Here is a 19,254-nt window from a genome sequence, read left to right on the forward strand (position 1 = left end):
TCTTAAAACTGGAAGAACAGGGAAGAGGATTAATGGGTAACCTAGGTTTGGTGTTCTGAAACAACTTTTGTTTCTTTGCAAGTTCTGTTAATACATTCACTGGTGCAGCTTTTTATCAATACACTTGGAGAAACCCTATGCCTGTTAAGTGGAAAATAAATTATGGGAAGAAGTAATAAGCAAAGGCAAAGGTCAGTAACATGAACCAAGTAGTAGGTGTTGGTTTATTAAGTTTATCAATGAATAATGAATCAACTGAACTCCTAGTTGAATTTCAGTTTTTGTCCACTTGCTTCTATCTTGATCAAATACTGCATTGTACATAGTGTCAGAAAAAAGTCCAGCAAATCCTTTAACTTTCGCTTTTTATGTGTTGCACCCTTGATAGAAAATTGACTTACTAGAAATAACTATGAATCTACTGCTGTCTAACATTACCATCAGTGAAGGTGACTAATTCACAGATGGAGTTTGGAACAATCTGAGGCACCTTGTAGTTGCTGTTGCTGATGTTGCTGCTCAGTATTGGTCTTCCTGCCTGTGTCATTTGCAAAGCTTTATAAAAAGGATAGTTTTTCACATAATATCAACCCGTACTAAAGATTTGTCTCTGGGATCCACTAGAAATAAATAGGCAATAACTTTATTTAATGTACTGTCTAAGAAAGTGATGCTAAGTTCTCAATTGTGTTATCCCCATCCATTTTTCTCAAATATCTCTTTTATCTTGTACTTCTAGTGAATGGGCTTACACCAAGAAAAAGAGTGTTTAGAGTTGTGTGGGGTTGTTGGGTTTTTTGTTTTGGCTGTGTTTCAGGGTTGTTTTGGTGCTGTTTTTTTGCCATCTTTACTGAGCTATAAGGTAGCTGGTATCATGGTATTCTTTTTCTATGTGGTGTGTCTAAGTTCAAGTGCTAATGGCTTTCTATATCTGTTAGCACAAATTATGATTTCTGTTATGTGTTAATAAACAAACTTGTTCTCCTAAGCATATTCTATATTTGCATCTTAACATGGCAAGACTTTACAGCAAGCTGACTCCTTCTGTCGTGCATTGTCTCAGAAGCAATTACACTTATGGTGTAATCTTGTTTCCTTTTTAAGTTCAAGTTGTGTATATAGTAGGTTCCTATTTAAACCTGAAATCTGTTGAGGAAACACTTAAAGTGCTCTGCATTAAAGTAATTCTTGTTGAAAGCATTGATTCTTCCTTTCCCTTCACTGTCATTTGATCTCATTGCCATTATTCAAGATTTAGTCATACTTAATGGCCATGTAAATATAAATATTAATTCACAAGGTATTTGAAAACAGGAAATTTATTGTCTTAGGGCCCACAGACTGGTCTTAAAGTAGTTGGAAGCTCGTCAGTTTGGTGTTTTTCATTAGCTTTGTTCATTGTGGAGGAAATACAGAAAATTTGATTTTAAACTGTCTAGAAGTTTATTTCCAAAATGAAGATTGAGTTGATAGACACTTAGAAATATTTTTTCCTAGGCATGGTAGGTCATGTTCTGGACTTGCATTTACTAGTAATTACCCTTGGTTTTTCCTGTTGAATGTAGAAAACATGGATACAATGCTTCTGGAAAGCAGTAACTCACTTGTCCAACTGAATTTCAGTTAGAACTTAAGATGTGGTTTGAAAATGCTTACTAGATCAAACCATTAGCTGCAACTGAAGTTCTGTCTCCTTGAAATGGTATTTGACTTGGACGCTCAGCAGTCCAACATTACTGAAGCTGTAACTTCTGGAGTGTCTCAGAATTCTATTTCGGTGTATTTATGGAAATTTGAAGGTCACAAACAGTGATTATCTCCTGGTTAGGTAAGCACCTTTGTGCAGTATCCCAATCTTGAAACCCTTTTTAGATGTTCTGTATTGGATCTGGTCTGGAACCGACAACATTTCTATATTAAAGTGGATATTGCAGTTTCAGAATGCACTGCTATCTTAAGTTTTTGTGTTCTTTGTCATGTTCCTTCTATAAATTTGGTTCCAATCTCTACTGTAAACTTCAGTGCTTGGATGCTGGTGCAACATCTGCTTGTTGTGTCTTGCATTTTAAAATGTGATATGAACATAATGCTGTATGACAAGCTGGGTAATACTGGATCAGCAGAGAGAAGAAGGAAGCCTGAAACTTGTAGGCTTTTTGATTGAAACATTGCACAGGATGTGTAAAGATGAACCATGCTAAAAGTCTTCAGAAGAATATTTTTTCCAATATGTTTCTGGAAAGACTGCCTGTTTATGATAATGAACTACAAGCTAGATGGTTATTTGGCTTTTACATCGTCTGTTGTCAGTGAAGAAATTGGATGTGTCACTATGCACGTGTTGCTGTGCATTACCACAGAATTTCTAATAGGCTTTGCTCTTGTTCTGGAGGATGAGTCTATTCAATTCTAGCGGTCATGTGCTGTAGTGGAGATGTTTCTGTTAATTTGTTGTGGTTGGAGAAAAGGACTCTGGTGTCTATTTACATGATCTAATGCTCTTTGCAGAGATTGGTGGCTTTTATTCTTGCTTTTGCAATTAACTTGAGTGATATTGTACTGTCTCTCAACTTCATGCATTAGGGTATTTCCTGTTTGGCTGTATTTATTGTTGCTACTTAATCTATTTTGAATCTATTTATAACTTGTAAGTGGAAATTGAGAGGTTTTGATGGCTTGGAGCTGTCCTGTAGTTTGGGTCATGAATGTGCAGTTGCAATTGATTGCTATTTCTTGTATCTAATAGAGGGATCTGGGATGGTCCCTGTGCTAAGAGTTAAAGCAGAGCCATTCAGCTAAAAAGCTTGTGCTTTTGAGATTCTTAATGGCTTTCAGCATACCTTTGAAAATCCTCAGGAAAACTTTGTGATGGAAAAATACTTACTTTTTTTTCCGCCTCCCTTTCCTGAAGCTGTTGACAGGAAACAAAGGATGACTTTTCAAATTAGATTTCCTTTCTTATGGAAGCTTTCTCAGCCAGCTAAGAAGTTGTGCCAGTCCATGTTGTATTGATACTACAGGAGATAGCTTTTTGTAAGGTTTTAGTGTTTCTTGTACCTGTAAAGGGAAAGGGGATCAGGTCTTACTTAGCTGTAATTGCATGTTAGCTTCACCTGCAGTAATTTTTACAAAGACTCACTTGTTCTAGAAGACAGAGTAGTAATTTTGTGTAGAAGCCAGTACCTGATTTTTTTTTTATTTCAACTGCATTCTAGCTTCACTGCTCCTGAACTTTACACTTATTCATGTGGAATCAACAGCAAGTTGTAAATAAATTGAGTAATTGTGCCTCCTCCTGCCTGTCCTCTTACCCTTCTGGGCTAACCTCTGTCTCTTAAGAGGGATGTAGCACAGGAAATATATCTTCTACTAATGTAACCTCACTCAAAAAGCATGAATGTTAAATGTAGGGATTGTAGAACTCAATGTTATGACTTTTCTGTTGCTGCGGTATCAGGACATTGTTAGTGACTATATGAAACAAAATTGTTCCATCTTATCCAGCTGTAAAAACCTTTTTCCACACCCAGTATCCAGTCTTCCTACTGAAGTTGAAGGTTACTATGCTTACTGCCCTGTTTCAGTGTTATGTAATCTTGTCATGTGATGACTTGAAATCTGGTATGGCAAAAGGTCTAAACTAGAGAATTGGTGTGGAGTGGAAATAAGACATTCTGTAAGTTGTACCTTTATTTGTTGTCACTCTTTTTCTCTGCTGCTGCTTAAGTATTTTTTTGAGACAGATTAGTTTATTAGAAGAAACTACATTGTGAGGTAAAATTATTGAAAGGACTATGCAATTGATTGTGTAGAGATCTTTATCTTGGTTGTGAATTAACAATGACAAAAACAAGATTGCCATTCAGTGTAATTATTTTCTGTTGCTCCATTATCTAGGTAAGAAATAGGTGGATGCTCTTAAGTGTTTGCTGCTGTTCTGCACAGATGTCATGTGTGAGCTGGTGCTCCTCACTAGAATCTTTTATTAAGAATGCTGATGGCAAGGCCTACATTAATTAAACAAGATATGAGATTCTGATTCCAGTTAACAGATCAGTACTGTAATCCCCAAATGCATGGAAAAATAGAAGGGCAGTTTATTAATCTTTAACTAAGTGTTGCTACTGAGGTCAGATTTTTTGTGTGGGCTTCTTTCTGTGGCTGGGGTGGAGATCTGTCACAAGTGACAAGTTTGCCACTTCCCTGAGTGTGCTGTGTCGCAGTGCTGCTCGGGTTCTGCCACCCTCCCCCTGCAGCAGATACTCCCAGCTCCTGGGGGTGGCTGCTGCTGGAGGGCTGAGCAGCAAAACACTGTCAGGGGTTCTCATAAAGTTACTTGTGCATTCATTCCCATTAAATTCTGCAGCTCTAATTAAGTGGAAAAGTTAGTTGCTAGCTTTTGTTTTGAGCAAGTGTTTTACATCCTCTTGAGAAGCTATGAGAAAAGTAATTTTTATTCAGAGAGAAGCTTGAAACTTCAAAGCAAATTGTTAGAGTTAAGATTAAAGGTTGCTGGATAAAAAAAGGATTCAGTTCATCAGATTCTTTTCTTCCTTCCCAGAAACAACGTGTTGGCTTGTGTTAGGGAAGCATTTTTTTTTTTTTCTTGAAGGGCAGAGAATAGATGACTGATAAAATAGGCTGTGGAAGAGTTAGTTGTATTACTAGCTTTTGCTTTCAGCTTAAAGGTTTCATTTCCAGAGAAAGTTTGAAATACTTCTGCTGTATATTCTCCATTCCTTTAAGATTTTCCATATTTGGCAGAGAAGGGAGTGATGTCTGTAGCTTGTGTTATATTTTTATATTGATGGTAATTCTCATTTGAAACAGTTTTGAGGGTTATCTGGCTTTTGTTCTTGTTTTAACCCTCAGTTCACTTACTATTTGAAAAGAAAACTCATCAAAAAAACTCAAGCACATAAATAGGCATATGGCTTATTATTTCAATTGTACACCATTTGACTGTATATTTAGTCAAATCATTGTTACATATTTGAATTTCCTAAATCCCAGCTTCAATTTTCCAATGATAAAAATGTTTTACTTGCCTGCTTAATACTTTCGATAAGTTAGAACAAATTTACTTTTAGACATGCCAGCTCCCATAAAAGGTTTTACTGAAAAGAAAAACATTTTATCCATCTGAATGTTACACACTAGTGAGAGGTGAGGTGTTCCAATACATAATTTGCAGTGAAATACAAGTTTTGGTTCTGGTTTTCTCTGCTTGGATGTCTTTGCTTTTAGATCACAGCACAACAGCCTAAGCGAGCAATGATTTAATGTTGTTCTGTTGCTGCCCTGGCCTATTTAATAGCTTCCCACAGAACTTGGAGCATGGGTGATGTGGAGATTATTTTTGTAGTTGTTGTTTGTTTTGGGGATGTTGCTGGGGGCGGGGGGGTGAGGGAGGTGTTTCATTTTGAGTGTGGGGTAGAAAGAGACTGCAAGTGCAGTGCTACTGCAAGGAGATTCTTACAGGGTTGTTACGCTTTTTAGTATTGCACGTTCCTGTTTAAATAAACATCCTTCCCTAAGGGAAAAAATAATCATGATTCCAAAAATGCTTTCTTGCTGGGACTAGCATTTAACTCATACAGCAAATTTAGCTTATAGACAAAAGGATTAATTTTCTTCTTGTAGCTTATAAACTGAAAAGACTGCAAGGCTAGCAGTTTCCAAATGCTCTAAAATCCTCTTTTTAAAATAACATTATAAATTTTCATTGACCACTCTTCTAACTGATTGTGGACTCTCAGAAATTACTTACAGGGTTTATGTAAGGTTGTCAGCATAAGGAAGACAAACTATTAATTTAATAATGAATGCCAAACGCTTTACCATTAGAAATCGTTTATGAGCCAATTACCTTATAACCAAATATTGCAAGCAGTTCTTGGGGATTATTTTTGTGTTCTTCAATATTGTGTCTGAATAATTCAGCTCTGTATCTTTAAATACTTTGGCCTTTTTAACAAACTAGTGCTCTGCAACCGCACTCGAGCACAGGAAGCCTTCCTCCTCGTGTATCGTCATCATTTGCGATACATCCCCCTGCTGCACACTCGCTCATTTGCTCCCTGCCTTGTCAGTCAAATGTGAGCGTCCAGCAAACTATCCTGTCACGGCGTCGTGGGGCTCTGCCTGTGCCTGGAGCTGACAGCAGGTACAGAGAATGCTTTCAAACAGCCTTGAACCCTGGTTTTTGTTTCATTTCTTTTTTTAGTCTTGTTTTATTTTTAGAAGGGAAATGTCTCGTCTCTGGTATGGGAAGAAGGGAAGAAAGCACCAGCCAGTTAATCGTAAATACACTCTGGTAATTTTCAGTGTAGTATGTTCATGTCTGTTATCGCGATCTTTAAGTGTTGTGGTGCAGAGACAGTTTCTGGAAGTTTAAATTTTGAATGTGTAAACAGGATGCCAAGTCACAAATTTTCATTATTTTTGAAATATAATCTAATTCCTAGTACTCCATTTGCATTAGATAATAGAAACTACTTTGAGCATTAAGGGGTTCAGCAGTTTTAAGGTGGTTTTTTTTCCCCCTTTCTTTTCCCGTGGAGTAATGCATTTTTTCCAGGAAAAATGTGCTTTATGCCTAAGTACCAAGAACAAGAGTTTGTGTGGGCATACAATTAGAGAAGTATAAATTTCTTGACTTACCATTACATTCTCAGAAGTCAGTCAACCATATAAAGGTCTGATAATAGTTCTAAATTCATGGACATGAGTCCGCTGTTGTCCCATTCTCATGTTTATAGTGAAGGAGAGGAAGCAAAAACACTGGCTTTGCAGTTTATTAGATATATGAAAGGAACTGGGTTTTTCAGTGTTGTTTTCCCCAAACAGAATTTTTGTAGTACTGTTTAATATGTCATAGAATCTAAAGGAAAAGTTTTTTAGCCAGACCTGCAAAACAACATCTCGAGGACAGGGAAGTAGTGATCTTGACAATATACTGTGCTTTCACCCACTGGTAAATTTGGAATATAGTTTTCATTTAGACTCTACTTGTGACAGGGGAGTCTAAGCATACTTCTTTCAGGATGCTGTTGATTTCAGGGCGGGGGTGAGGGGATGTTTATTTATTAACAGGCTTTTATTCTTTATCTTTTATGTATTGTTTTTATATTTATTTTTAGCCAGGATACTTTCAAAATATGAAATTGACTTGTTGCAACAAATGGTTCTGTAGAATGTGTGTTCCTAAATAACAAGACATCTTTGAACTAAATCTCTTAACTTTCCTCTGTGGTAGTGGGGTAGAATGGAGATACAATACCTAAATGAATTGAAATGTTATTCTAGCATATCCTGTAGCAGTGTAAAAAGCATCTGAAGTTCAGTTTACAAAGAATGTGGTTTTTAACATGTATCTAGATATATAGATATAACTTGCACACATATTATAAAAGGTAATAGTATCCCTTGTTATAATTGTTTCCCTTAGGACCAATACTGAACTTTAGCCAGTCTGTGTTAAAAAAACAATACTTATCAGGTTTTAAGGACATTTTGAACTAAAGAAGGCTCTGTGAGAATAAGGATCAACTTTGCTGTGGGAGAGGTAGAGAAGATGTGATTTTAACATGTAAAAAGTCAAATTGGAAAAAGAGTTACAGATGTACCTAAGATGGGGATATTTTTAAAATGTTGCTATGTTGATAAGAAAGCTCTATTCTTGAAGTTGGGTTTTTTCTTCACTGAATGTTCATAAACCTAATGTGCAATTGGTGTAATTATTTCTGTTATGCAAGACCTGTGGAAAGAATATTAAGGAGACAGGCAGTATGTAAAGTGTACAGGTTTCTGACTGAATCTCTCATTAGTGGTTGTTCTGAATTTGGATGAAGTCTCATCTGACATGAAGCAACAAGTTGCTGGGCTAAATGAAGTGATACAATAAAACAGAAATGCTAGTTTGAAGCAACTAAGTTACCCTAGATTATTTACCGAAAGTCCTTTGTTACTTTCCTGATGATGCTATTAATTTTAGCTCAGCATTGAAAGGGTTTGGTACTTTCCCATGGTAAGAAATCAAAATTTTGGTCACTTATTGGTGTAATTGTGCTTCCCTTTAAAAAAAAAAACAAAACCTAGTAATGTCAGCCTCCCATGTTTTAGTAAATGTTCGGTATTTACTGTGTCTCTTTATTTTATGGCAATACAAGAGATGCCAGTAAGTTTCTAGAATGTCAAAAATGCAGGCAATGGTTCTTCCTATTAAAGCATTTCAGACAAAAGACATCAGACAATGCAAGGGAACAAAAGGTGGATTGCCATCTTTGGGAATGCTTGTCTGTGCTTTGCACAGCTTGGATAAGCAGTATAGCCAAAGGGGATAAAACCAATGAAAACTGATCTTTGCTTTTATATTCTCAAGTTATTATCGTGCAAAGAGAGTTAAAATGTTCGTTTTAATAGCTTGAATTGTTTGGCGCTTGCACAACTTCTGACATTTTGAGTTATTGGTTAACTTTATTTTGTGAGCTAATGCCTGTATTTCTTTGGCAGTTACGAAGGTATGATAACAGGGCTTGCATGAAAGATGAGAATTTAGTACTTCTCTGTAGGTGTCAGAATTGCACGATTGCAGAAATTCAGTAATATTACGGAAATATTTTTAGAATCAGTTTTCCATATTAAATTTTTAGAGTAATTGAGTGAACTAATTATGTGTTTTTAGTAATAAAAAAGTAGAGTGAAATCCACTACTTTCTTATACAGATCACTGGCCTAGAACCTTTTCTAGACAGATATTTGCCATACTTGTTGTCTTACATAATTTGGGGGTTTATGCATCGTGTTTGTGCTTTTGCCATGGCTGCATGGTCTCATGCAGGCCTCTTGGAGCAAGTCCAGAGGAAGGCCACTGGGTTGATCCATGGGCTTTGTTTTGGTATCAGTTGGATACCTCTGCTGTGGAGACAGGCTGAGAGAGTTGGGACTGTTCAGCCTGAAGGAGAGAAGGCTCTGGAGAGACCTTATTATGGCACCTTGCAAAGCCTACAGGGGCTCTCTTGCAAGCAGGCTGGAGAGGGACTTTTCACAAGGGCATGTTGTGATAGGACAAAGGGGAATGGCCTTAATCTGAAGGAGGAAAGGTCTAGATTAGATACTATGAAGAAATTCTTTGCTGTGAGGCTGGTGGGGCACTGGAATAGATTTCTCAAGAGGATTTGTGCAATTCCCATCCCTGGAAGTGTTCAATGCCAGACTGGATTGGGCTTTGAGTAACCTGGTATAGTGGAAGGTTCCCTGCCCATGACTCGGGGTGAGGAGGGGGGGTTGGAGCTGTATGATCTGTGAGGTCTGTTCCAACTTGAGCTATTCAATTATTGTAGTTCTTCCATTGAATTGTTGGGTGTTATGTTGTTTGCATTTTTAATAATTATGAAATATTAGTCTGCCTTGACAAAGTCGAGGTAGAGTAGCAAAGGAATTTTTGAAAAGATTGTTTATAAGTTAAAAGAAAGCAAATGAGTAGTAAAGACTTACATTTTTCCTGTATGTCTTTAATGATCTGTGGAATCTGAAGTTGATTCCTAATTGACTTTTTTCTACTTAAAGCAGGAGACAAACATTTTCATGCTGGGTTGTGATTCAGTTACTTCTGAGCCTGTGTAATGCTTCCTTGTCATACCTGAGGGGATCTTTGCAGGGCCGTATCAGAGCTGAGATGTAACCTTGCTCGGTCTGCCTTCTCCTGTAACAGCAGCTTGAGCTCAGTCACCAGGTGCTGTGGTTTCAGCAGCTGAACTTCTGGTTTCTCTGCTTGCAAGTGCTGAAACTTCCCTAAATAGTTCTGCAAGGGAGCTGGGTTTTATTGGTTGTGTTGCTACAGATCTTTTTTTATCAGGACAAAATGAGTAAATTTTTCTGGCCTGCCGCTTTAAGAAAGGAATTTTCTTAAATCTAATTCTTAGCTGTCTGCACAAACCTCTAAACTGTTTAATGTTTTGCATACTAAATTTAGTTATCTTGCTGGCATTATCATATCTCTTGTATGAGTGTTTTCTCCTGTCTTGAAAAAAATAGCTTGTTATTAAGGTGTGCAGACTTGATGTAACACTTTGTGTGCTTCAGGCTTTGATCGCATTCTTTTCTAGTTCATTTATTCTGGTTATTGCAGATATTTCAGTATATATTAATTACAGCTTGGTGGAGTTGTTGTGGGCTTAGAGCACTTTGAGGCAGATTTTTTAACAGCTCATTGTGCAAAGCTGTGGGGACAATACTGGTTACAGGGAGAATGCTGCTGTCATGTGACTTACTCAGCATTTCTCTCCCTGCTCTGGAAAACACCCCAGTGTACACGACAGTTTGAAGAGAGACAGCTTTAAAAATACTGAGAGAAAGAGCCATGGTGACAGCCAAACCAGGGGACTGCTGTCATTCTATGGTCCTTTGCATAAAATGGCCAGCTGTCATCCCTTCCCTTCCTTGTCACCAGGAGAGTGACAGGGAGTTGAATTGACTGAATACCACACAAAACAGAAAATTAATAGCTTTGCAGCCACATGCTTTAAAAATTAATCAAATTAAATTAGTCTTAAGGTTAAGGCTTTTTTCAAATGATACCTTAGAACATGGTGCAGTACGACCCATGAATTAATGCACTTTTTGTGATGAAATCAACATGTCCCAAATAATGATATTTGGTATGATGGAGCAGAGTGCTTCTTCAATATTGTCTTCTCTCCAGCAGTCTAATATTTTTGGGAGGAAATGAAATTTGTCTGAAAAATAAAGTTAGTGTTTTCTCTTAAAATATTCATTGCAGCATTCAGTTCGCATAGGCACCTTTTTATTGAAAGGCATTCTAAAGTAACTTTATAAGTGGCCTAATAAAACTACTTTGGGATTTTTTTCTTCAGTTAAATCTCTTGAAATTTTTCAATCTCGGGAATTAATGTTCATGAAGTTTACAGTTCAGCCAAGTTTACACCTATGTATTAAGATTCAGTATTATGTATTAAGATTCAAAGTAAAATTGTTCAGCTTGTGTTCTTTCTTAATACTTGGTTTTTTTTAATTTCATATTCTGAGTTGGTAACAAATTTATGGATATAGGTAACTTATATTTCAGAGCTGTTTATGCTGTTACGCTTTATCTGTTCTTACTTCCAGAAGCACTGTTCAGCTCTGATAAGACCCTCCCATTCTCTATGGAGACAGTTTCAGCTACTTGTTAGCTCTGGACGTTTAGCTGTTTGTTTTGAGGGCAGCAATGAAAGCTGCTCCCTGTTAGCAAACAGGCATGGGGGGGAAAGGGTGGGGGTTGTCACTTGTGGCTTTGTTAAACTGAGGAATCCCTCACTGGTGTAAAAAGCTTTTTTTACATCTGCCTGTAGCAGGATGATGTGGCCAGTGGCTGAAGGAGCTGATCAAACATTTAAAAAATTTAACTGCATTTTCATGTGTGTTGTTGAAGGACAAGAAATGTTCCTTATTTGGAATTTTCTCTTCAGTTTCGTTCACTGCAGGTGGCCAGCGTAGCTTGTAAAGTTAGGTACTGTTGAGATATTTTCAGAAAAACAAAGTTTAGAAACGTGAGTTTCTCCAGGAGGAAAATCCTTGGCTTCTTGATTGTTTGAATCATTAGTATGCAAACCCTTGACTTATTGCATTAAATATTAAAACTGCTGGGTGTTTTGCTAAGTGGTTAACATAGTGTGGAGAGGTTAGAAAGTTTAAAGAGTCGTTCCACGAGTCATACAATTCATCCTGTGTTTTTTCACCAATGCTGCCAATATGAATACAGCAGGTAGTATTAGATCTCTAAGGATATTTTCCACGTCTTTTCAAACTTGGAATCACAGAATAAGCTGAGTGGGAAAGGACCCACAAGGATCATCAACTCCAACTCCTGGCCCTGCACAGCACCATCCCCAAAATTCACATAACGTGCCCGAGAGGATTGTCCAAAGATTTCTTGATACTCCACCAGTTGTACTGTGACCAGTTCACCCGGGAGTCTGTTCCAGTGCCCAACCACCCTCTGATATCCACCTTTTTCTGATATCCAAAGTAAACTTCTCCTGACACTGCTTCAGGCCATTCCCTTGGGTTTCTGTCACTGCTCACCACACAGCAGGGATCAGTGCCTGCCTCTCCTCTTCCCCTCATGAGGAAGTCGTAACTGCAGTGAGGTCTCCTGGCTGAACAGACCAAGTGACCTCATCCTCCCCTCATAGAGTTTCCCCTCAAGGCCTTTCACCATCTTTGTTGGCCTCCTTTGGGCACTCTCTGATAGTGTTCTATCTGTCTTTTCTTGTGGCACCCAAACTGCTGCCAGCACTCAAGGTGAGGCCGCCCAGTGCAGAGCAGAGCAGGACAATCCCCTCCCTTGCCCAGCTGGTGATGCTGTGCCTGATGCCCCCAGGACATTCTTGGCTCGCCTTGGCTGCCAGGGCACTGCTGACTCATGTTCAACTTGCCATTGACCAGGACTCCGAGGTCCCTTTCCATGGCACTGCTTACAGCATCTCATTCTCCAGTCTGTTCATACATCCAGGGTTGCTGCATCTCAGGAGGACAATTCAGCACTGTCCCTTGTTGAGCTGCATGTGGTTGGTGATTGCCCAGTCCTTTGATTTGCTGAGGTCTCTCTGTAGGGCTTCCATCTCTTTGAGGGAGTCAGCAGCTCTTCCCAGTGCTGTATCATCTGCAATAGACAGTTTCAGAGCCCTTTTTGCCCTGAAGTACACTAGCAATCCAGGCTATACCCGTTACTTGTTCTGCTCTATTCCAGCCAGTGCCCAGATCAGCCATAAGAGGTTTAGCTGGTTTTCTCTTCTCCTACATTCTTTTTAAAGCAGAAAAAACTAGAGAGAGAACAAAGTGTCCTTCAGGAACATTTCCTGATCCTCAAATATCAGCTTTGGTTATCCAGGAAACTGGATTCTGGCATAGTAAAGAGAGCATAATAAGTAAAGCACATAGCAAAGCCATGTAGGTAGACGTTAAACTAATTATTTTAATGGAATAATTTTATCACAACAGAGTATTTTGTACTGAAAACTACAGTCCATTATGATGAATATGAATCTGCATCTATACCATCTATTAAGGTAGATGCTTTCTAGGTATTTCTCATACGGTATGAAAGACTACGTTCTGTGTTAGAGAATCCAAGTTCAAAGTAGAATGAGGTAGAAGTAGGCCCTGGAATGATAGGAAAACAGGCAGCTGATGAGGGGCAGGGAGTGGGGCAGGAGACATAAGAAAACACTGGTTTATTTAGCTTGGTGAAATAGACTAGAAGATTAATGGGACTGCAAGGAAGGAACATGAGGAAATCTTGATGGAAGAGGAAATAGCATAAGCAGTCTATGAATTAAACCAGGTTATAAGGAAGAATAAACTTCTAATGTTACTACTAACATTTCAAAGCAGTGCTCTTGAGCCTGGCAGGGACAAAATGCTGTCTGTTTGCAAGATATATCTCAATTCCTGAATGAACTTTAAGGTAGTTGCTAGTAAGCTTAGACGTGTGACTTTAGGATTCTGTAGCTCATTTAATCAAGAAGTATTATAGTCTTGTCCACTGCAGAGCAAGAGTAAAGCATGTTGGCCTAAACCACAGGCATTATATAGAAGGCCAGGTGCTGCATCTGAAAGGTTGAAGTATCTTAACATAATTGATTGAAGCCTAGTTCAGTGATGAGTGGATAAACTTGAGACAGTTTCTCATGGTTTACTCATGGAAGTTAATATGAACTGTATGCTAATATGAACTGTACAGACTCTATACTTAAAATAAACTCTGGGTTTGAGAGCGTGGGTTCTTTTCCTTTAATTTTCCTGTGGCTAGTTTGACATTCTATGACATGCTATTTATGATGTTTGTCATTGCATACCAATGGTCTGCCATTATGCAGGTTTTTGTTCTCGAAACAAATGGAATGTGGCAGTGTGCAACAGATTCAGCCTGCCAAGAAGCTGTTATATTGTACACACATGAATAGGTATTCATGTTTCTCTCAAGCAAGAAAAATGAGGCATCTCCGTGGCATTTGAAAAGGTCGATCTCTGAGTTAAAAAGCTAATAAGCAATTCACAGATGCAAGATGATGACAAGTATGCGTTTGAGCGGTTGAAGGCAAGATGGCAGTGCCCATAAAACCGTCTACATTTCCCCTATGCAAAACAACAACTATATAATGGTGTTGGAGATTTTGAGATTTTTTTTCTCAAGAATCTCCTTAAGTAACCACGCATTTACAGCCTATTGTAAGTTACTGCCTCACGTGTGGTAGGGTACAGCTTAAGAAGCAGTAAGGCTAAAGGGTCCTCACATTACTGCTTTCAGGGTTATGTTCATAAATTGCTGGTGTGAACAGTGTAAATTTGCAATGAAGTGTCATAGCAAATAAAAGGATAAAAATACACTATCACATGTTTGAGTGGAATACTGCTAAAACTTTACATATAGGTATTTGACTCTGAGAATACACAAGCCAATACAATTTACAACAATATTTGTTATCTGTTTTGAGAGAACAGTAGAAAAATAATGGAGATACATTGAGTGCTAGTAATGACAGATTATTCAGTAATGAAGCTGGATGACACAAGTATTCCTTTTTCCTTGCCTTGCAGTTGCATGGGGTAGAGTGAACCATCGCTGCTCAAGAGCCAGTCATGCATGACTGTGGGCTCTGTACTCAGGACAGTGGCGAGTATCTGGCCAAACTCCTTGTAGTAGGGACAGGTAGATGGGGAGCTGCTGGACTTGTGGTTGTCTTCCTTTGCACTGTGGTAGGCTCTAGAAGTTTTTAATATGCTCTTACTACATGGGACATCCATTTAATCTCTTCACCAGCTGTTTAAAGATGCTTTCATACCAATGATGATTTTGAGTTGTTCTCAAAATCACATTATTTGCTCTAGTTACATCAAAATGACTGTTGTAGTCCTTTAGCCAGCTTGTTGCACCAGAGCAGCATGTTCTAGAGCTTTCTGACTAAAGACTTTCTGGCTGTAGACCTCCTGCCAAAGTGGAGATGCCATTTGAAATGAATGTGTTGACAGATGAGCAACTCCAGAAGCTTTGGAAGGGAGTAGAAAGTCCAGGATAAAGAAATTGTCGGGTGGTATTGGGATGTTATTAAACTGTAGTCTTGCTACATTGTCTTTATCTTCGGTCCCAGACACAAGAGTTAGAGTTTACTGAGAAGCCTGAGATTTGCTTCTAGTCTTCATCTAGGAAAGCAAACCAGGTTCACAAGGTTCATTAATCTGAGTGTAAAGAATGTTTGAGAGGACCTTGGGCTGAAGAGTTTGGGTTAAGGCATGTAACTCAGATTGACTTTTCATTTAGCATCCTGATACTGGAAACTTATGCACTCCTATATCAGTTCTTTATTCATCCTAGATCAGTGAGATGTCTGACTGCTAGTGCCCTTAGTGTTTATTTTGTAATCTTGCTGTGTTTACTCATATGTCTAAAATCACCTACATGTGCACTGTCCTTGCAGAAACAAACATCTTTTGGCCCTTCTTGTTTGTTTGTTGTCATTGCACATTTTCCCTTCATTACTCTCCTCCAGTTTTTTCTTTCATACCTTTTTACTTTCCTTCAACTGTCAGTGGAATTATTGTCTTCCTGTCTCCATATTCAGGTAGTGTCAGTGGCTGAGTATCACCGCAGGATCGATGCTCTAAATAGCGAAGAACTGCGCACACTCTGCAGACGTCTCCAGGTGCCCTCTTCAGTAGTTTAAACCCCATCTCCAGATACTAAAACATCTTTCTTTGTAGTGTCTTGGATCAGGGCAATTCCTGCACTCAGTGGGTTTGTCTTGTCTACAGCACTACAAGGATCCAGCAGAAAATTCCTTTGCTTTGGATGTATTTAATTGTGCAATTCTATGATGGAATCAGTAATTTTTTGATGGAATTACTACTTCCACCTTTCTCACACAGGAATTTTCTGTTAGAATTTGAAAATTTGTTTTCAGTGCTGCTTGACTTGCAGTGTTGTGTTTTAACTTCTACTTTAGACTGGTGTGTTGTGTTAGAAGCTTCCCTAAAAAGAATGCAAAACAGGTGAAGAATCAAAACTTTGTTGCATGGGTGTTTAATTTTATATAGGAATCTTTCATCAAGAATCTCACAGTAAATGGCAAGTATGAAGCTTCACAACTTCTGTGAAATAGGTAAGTATTTTTCCCATTATAAAAGCAGGTAACTGAGGGAGTTGAACGTGGCAAAGTTCATATACCTACACACAAAACACTACTTTGAAATCAGTGTGGATTTTTGAAGGTCTGTGGCTATGGATGGAAACTGATATTTGCATTCTCTTTAGGTGTTCCTTAGTTTTTTGAGAGCTATAAAATTGTTAGCTGCTGTGCACATTATACATGCCTTACTGATAGAAAGCATAGCTTAGATTTCCTTAGATTTCATTGAGTCTTTTGTTTTTTCTCTAGTACTTGGCTGCTGAAAATGTAAAATTTTTTCCTGTGGTTTTTTATATCTTTGATCTTGGCTTTTTTTTACATATTAATAATCAAACATTTTCTTAGCTTTGTTATTTCTGTTTGTTTAATAATCCAAAATTAATTGCTTTAAAATGTTTTGTAAGTAGTTCAATTACATAGATCAATAATGAGCGTGAACCTTCAACCCAAAAGCTGCGCTGTTATAGGAAAGTCAAAAATCTTGAAAAAACAACAAAAAAAACCCAACAAAAAAACAAAACAAAAAAAAACACAAAACAAAACAAAAAAAGACAAAAAACAATTGTTCCCACTTGGGAACAGAACTATTCTAGTTTTGGCAAGTGGTGGTGGAGAATCCCTGTATTAATGTTCTGGAAGAGTAGGAGCTCTTTACAAATACCTTTCATCAGCTCTTCATCAAATACCTGTTTAGGCTGACCAGAAAAATCTGATGAGATAGGCTGCAGCCTATAAACTCTGCTCTGAGGTCATTTGAGAGTTGTGCTCTCAAATGTGGTGTAGACTGTGTGACATTTACCAATCGTGGAAACCCCTGAAATCTGACTACAGCTCAGTCTGCTTTGTCCAACTTTGGTAGGAAATAAATCTGCAGATTTTGAAGTCAAGAGTGCTTTCTCTCAGATTCTTTTCAACAGACACTGTTTGACTGCTTCTACAAAGCAGTGTTCTTCCTAGAAGAAAACTGCTTTACTTTAATAATAATAAAGAAGGAAAAAATCCATCAAAAAAGTAGACCAATCACCAAAAACTCTTAATCAAAAAGCTCAGTTCACCACACCACTTGAATCCAAATTATTCATGTTTTGCATGGTGGTCTTTAATGAAAATTAAAGAATGACAAGGGGAAAAACTCTCTGCTCTACAGTTGGACAATGCTGAACTTCTCTGGAGCTGAAGCCCTAATATGATAGTTGACAGGCATTTAAAGTGTAAAATACTTGGAATATGAAATAACATTTTAGAGATAGCACTCTCTAAAGCAGCATGCAGGTCATCTTTTTGTACATGAGACTACATGGATAATTGCATTTTTTCTTGTGATATGGAGATTAGTGCTTAGTCTACATTGCAAGTTCTTGTTACCTTCCACTGAAAAAAGGAAAACTTCAGCTTTTTTCTTGCTTGATACGTGGTTTAAGCACACCTTTTCTTGGGTTTGGAATTAATACTGTAATTGAGTTACTGTATGAATATACTTTGAGATGTTGACTTTATAAGCCAATTTTTAAATAACACGAGTTTGTGATAAGAACTTTTTTTGTAGTTCTTGAGGGAGATGAAAGGGGTGTACTTTCCTTTTGGCTCAGGCGGCTGTATTTGTTTAAATATTCCTATCTGTATTTCAGAGTTTGATTTGATTTGCCTTTTTTTTTTAATTAACTAAGGAAGTTCACAAAAGGTTGGCAAAGTTTACCATGGTGAAACTCTGAAATATTGCAGTTGTGTCCTCTATGGTTAAAGTATGAGGGATGTGGCAAAGTGGATTTGGCAAGTATTTTCTTGAAATTTTCAGGATTCAGGATTTAATTTGGACAGTCTGGCTTTCAGTGAAACCTGGTTTAGGCCAATAAATTTTTCAGATGCACTTAATCTTGTTAAGATTTCTTTTTTCTCTCAACATTTTAGTAAGTCTTGCTGCAGTGGCTTATCTTACTAACTTCCTCACTCTGTCCTACTCCTTTGTCGGATTTCACTGTTCCTAGAAAGCTTTAAGTATCCCTGCAGCTGGATTTATAGATGGAAATCTGTTTGGATCACAGCTATTCTAGTTATCGAGACACAGCATTTTAACTTGAAGTGCCAGTGGTGGTTGACTGGGGTAAGAAGCTGTTGTGAGCTACATCTGATGAGGAACTTTGTGGCGTCTACAATCTCCACTCAATAGGGTAGATATGTAGGTCAAGTATTTTAAATTACTGCAGGACCCTGCACAGTGCGTCTTTGCCAGACCTCAGTGCTCACTATGCAGCTTAAGTATTATTGCTGCTTTCCTACCCCACTATCTCAGTTCTTTCTTCTTTTATTCCCTTAAGTAATCCAGCAGATCTTATGGAGCAGCACTATTCCTAAGGCTCCATTTGATTTGCTCAAAATATATGGCAGCAGTCTTCCCAGAGTCTACTGCATATCTGAAAAATTTCTTAAGTACTCTAAAAGAGTATTGATTCAGAAGTTACTGAGAAATGTCCATATTAAAGTTTTAATTCCTTTCCTTTCTGTTTTTTTTTTTTTATAATTACACTTAGAATGCTATGTCAGTTTTAAAATGCAAGAACTTTTTAAGGTATCATCTGAAAAGCATTTGAAGCTCTTCAGCTGTGTATGAGAACAGTTTGTTGTTTTAGCATAGAACCATAGCTTTTTTCTGAGTAGGTGTCCATGTAAGTTATTGTTATATAGTAATGTACCAGTTGGCTATTGGAAGCAGTGGAAATCTCTGTCAGATCAAATCTGTTGGATTTCTGAACTTCAGAAGGACTTGCATAATTGATAACTGCATGTTTTTAAACTGTGAAGTTTTACCTTGTCTGCTAATAGAGTGGCATTTATTTATTTTCTTGCTATTGTTTTTGTAGATAACAACAAGAGAAGATACCAATTCAAAACAGGCAACAAATATCAAAACAGACCTGGAGCCTGAAGCATTCCGGCCAAATCTTAGTGATCCAAGTGAATTACTACAGCCGGAACAAATTGAAAAGGTATGGGCTTAGATATATCATTTTTTACTCTTGCACATGAAGGTATCACAAATGCTATGACTGTAGTGTAAAACACACCA

At 37.8% G+C, this 19,254-nt stretch overlaps 1 protein-coding gene across 8 annotated transcripts in view; it reads left to right on the top strand.

Annotated features, from left to right (window-relative positions):
* The window catches only part of OXR1 (oxidation resistance 1), a 259,126-nt gene that overhangs the window by 230,102 nt on the left and 9,770 nt on the right, over positions 1-19,254 (top strand). For 5 of the 8 annotated variants that reach the window (XM_041412597.1, XM_041412596.1, XM_041412601.1 and 2 more), the window contains 2 exons: positions 15,627-15,707; positions 19,049-19,174. In XM_041412597.1, the coding sequence (XP_041268531.1) occupies positions 15,627-15,707; positions 19,049-19,174 (207 nt within the window). Of the gene's footprint in view, positions 1-6,055; positions 6,167-6,243; positions 6,317-15,626; positions 15,708-19,048; positions 19,175-19,254 lie in introns of those variants that run through there. The other 3 variants (XM_041412598.1, XM_041412604.1, XM_041412603.1) reach the window with 2 other exon arrangements.

This window comes from Onychostruthus taczanowskii, unplaced genomic scaffold, assembly GCF_017590055.1.
Source record: "Onychostruthus taczanowskii isolate IOZ18803 unplaced genomic scaffold, ASM1759005v1 scaffold4, whole genome shotgun sequence".
Classification (NCBI taxonomy): domain Eukaryota; kingdom Metazoa; phylum Chordata; class Aves; order Passeriformes; family Passeridae; genus Onychostruthus; species Onychostruthus taczanowskii.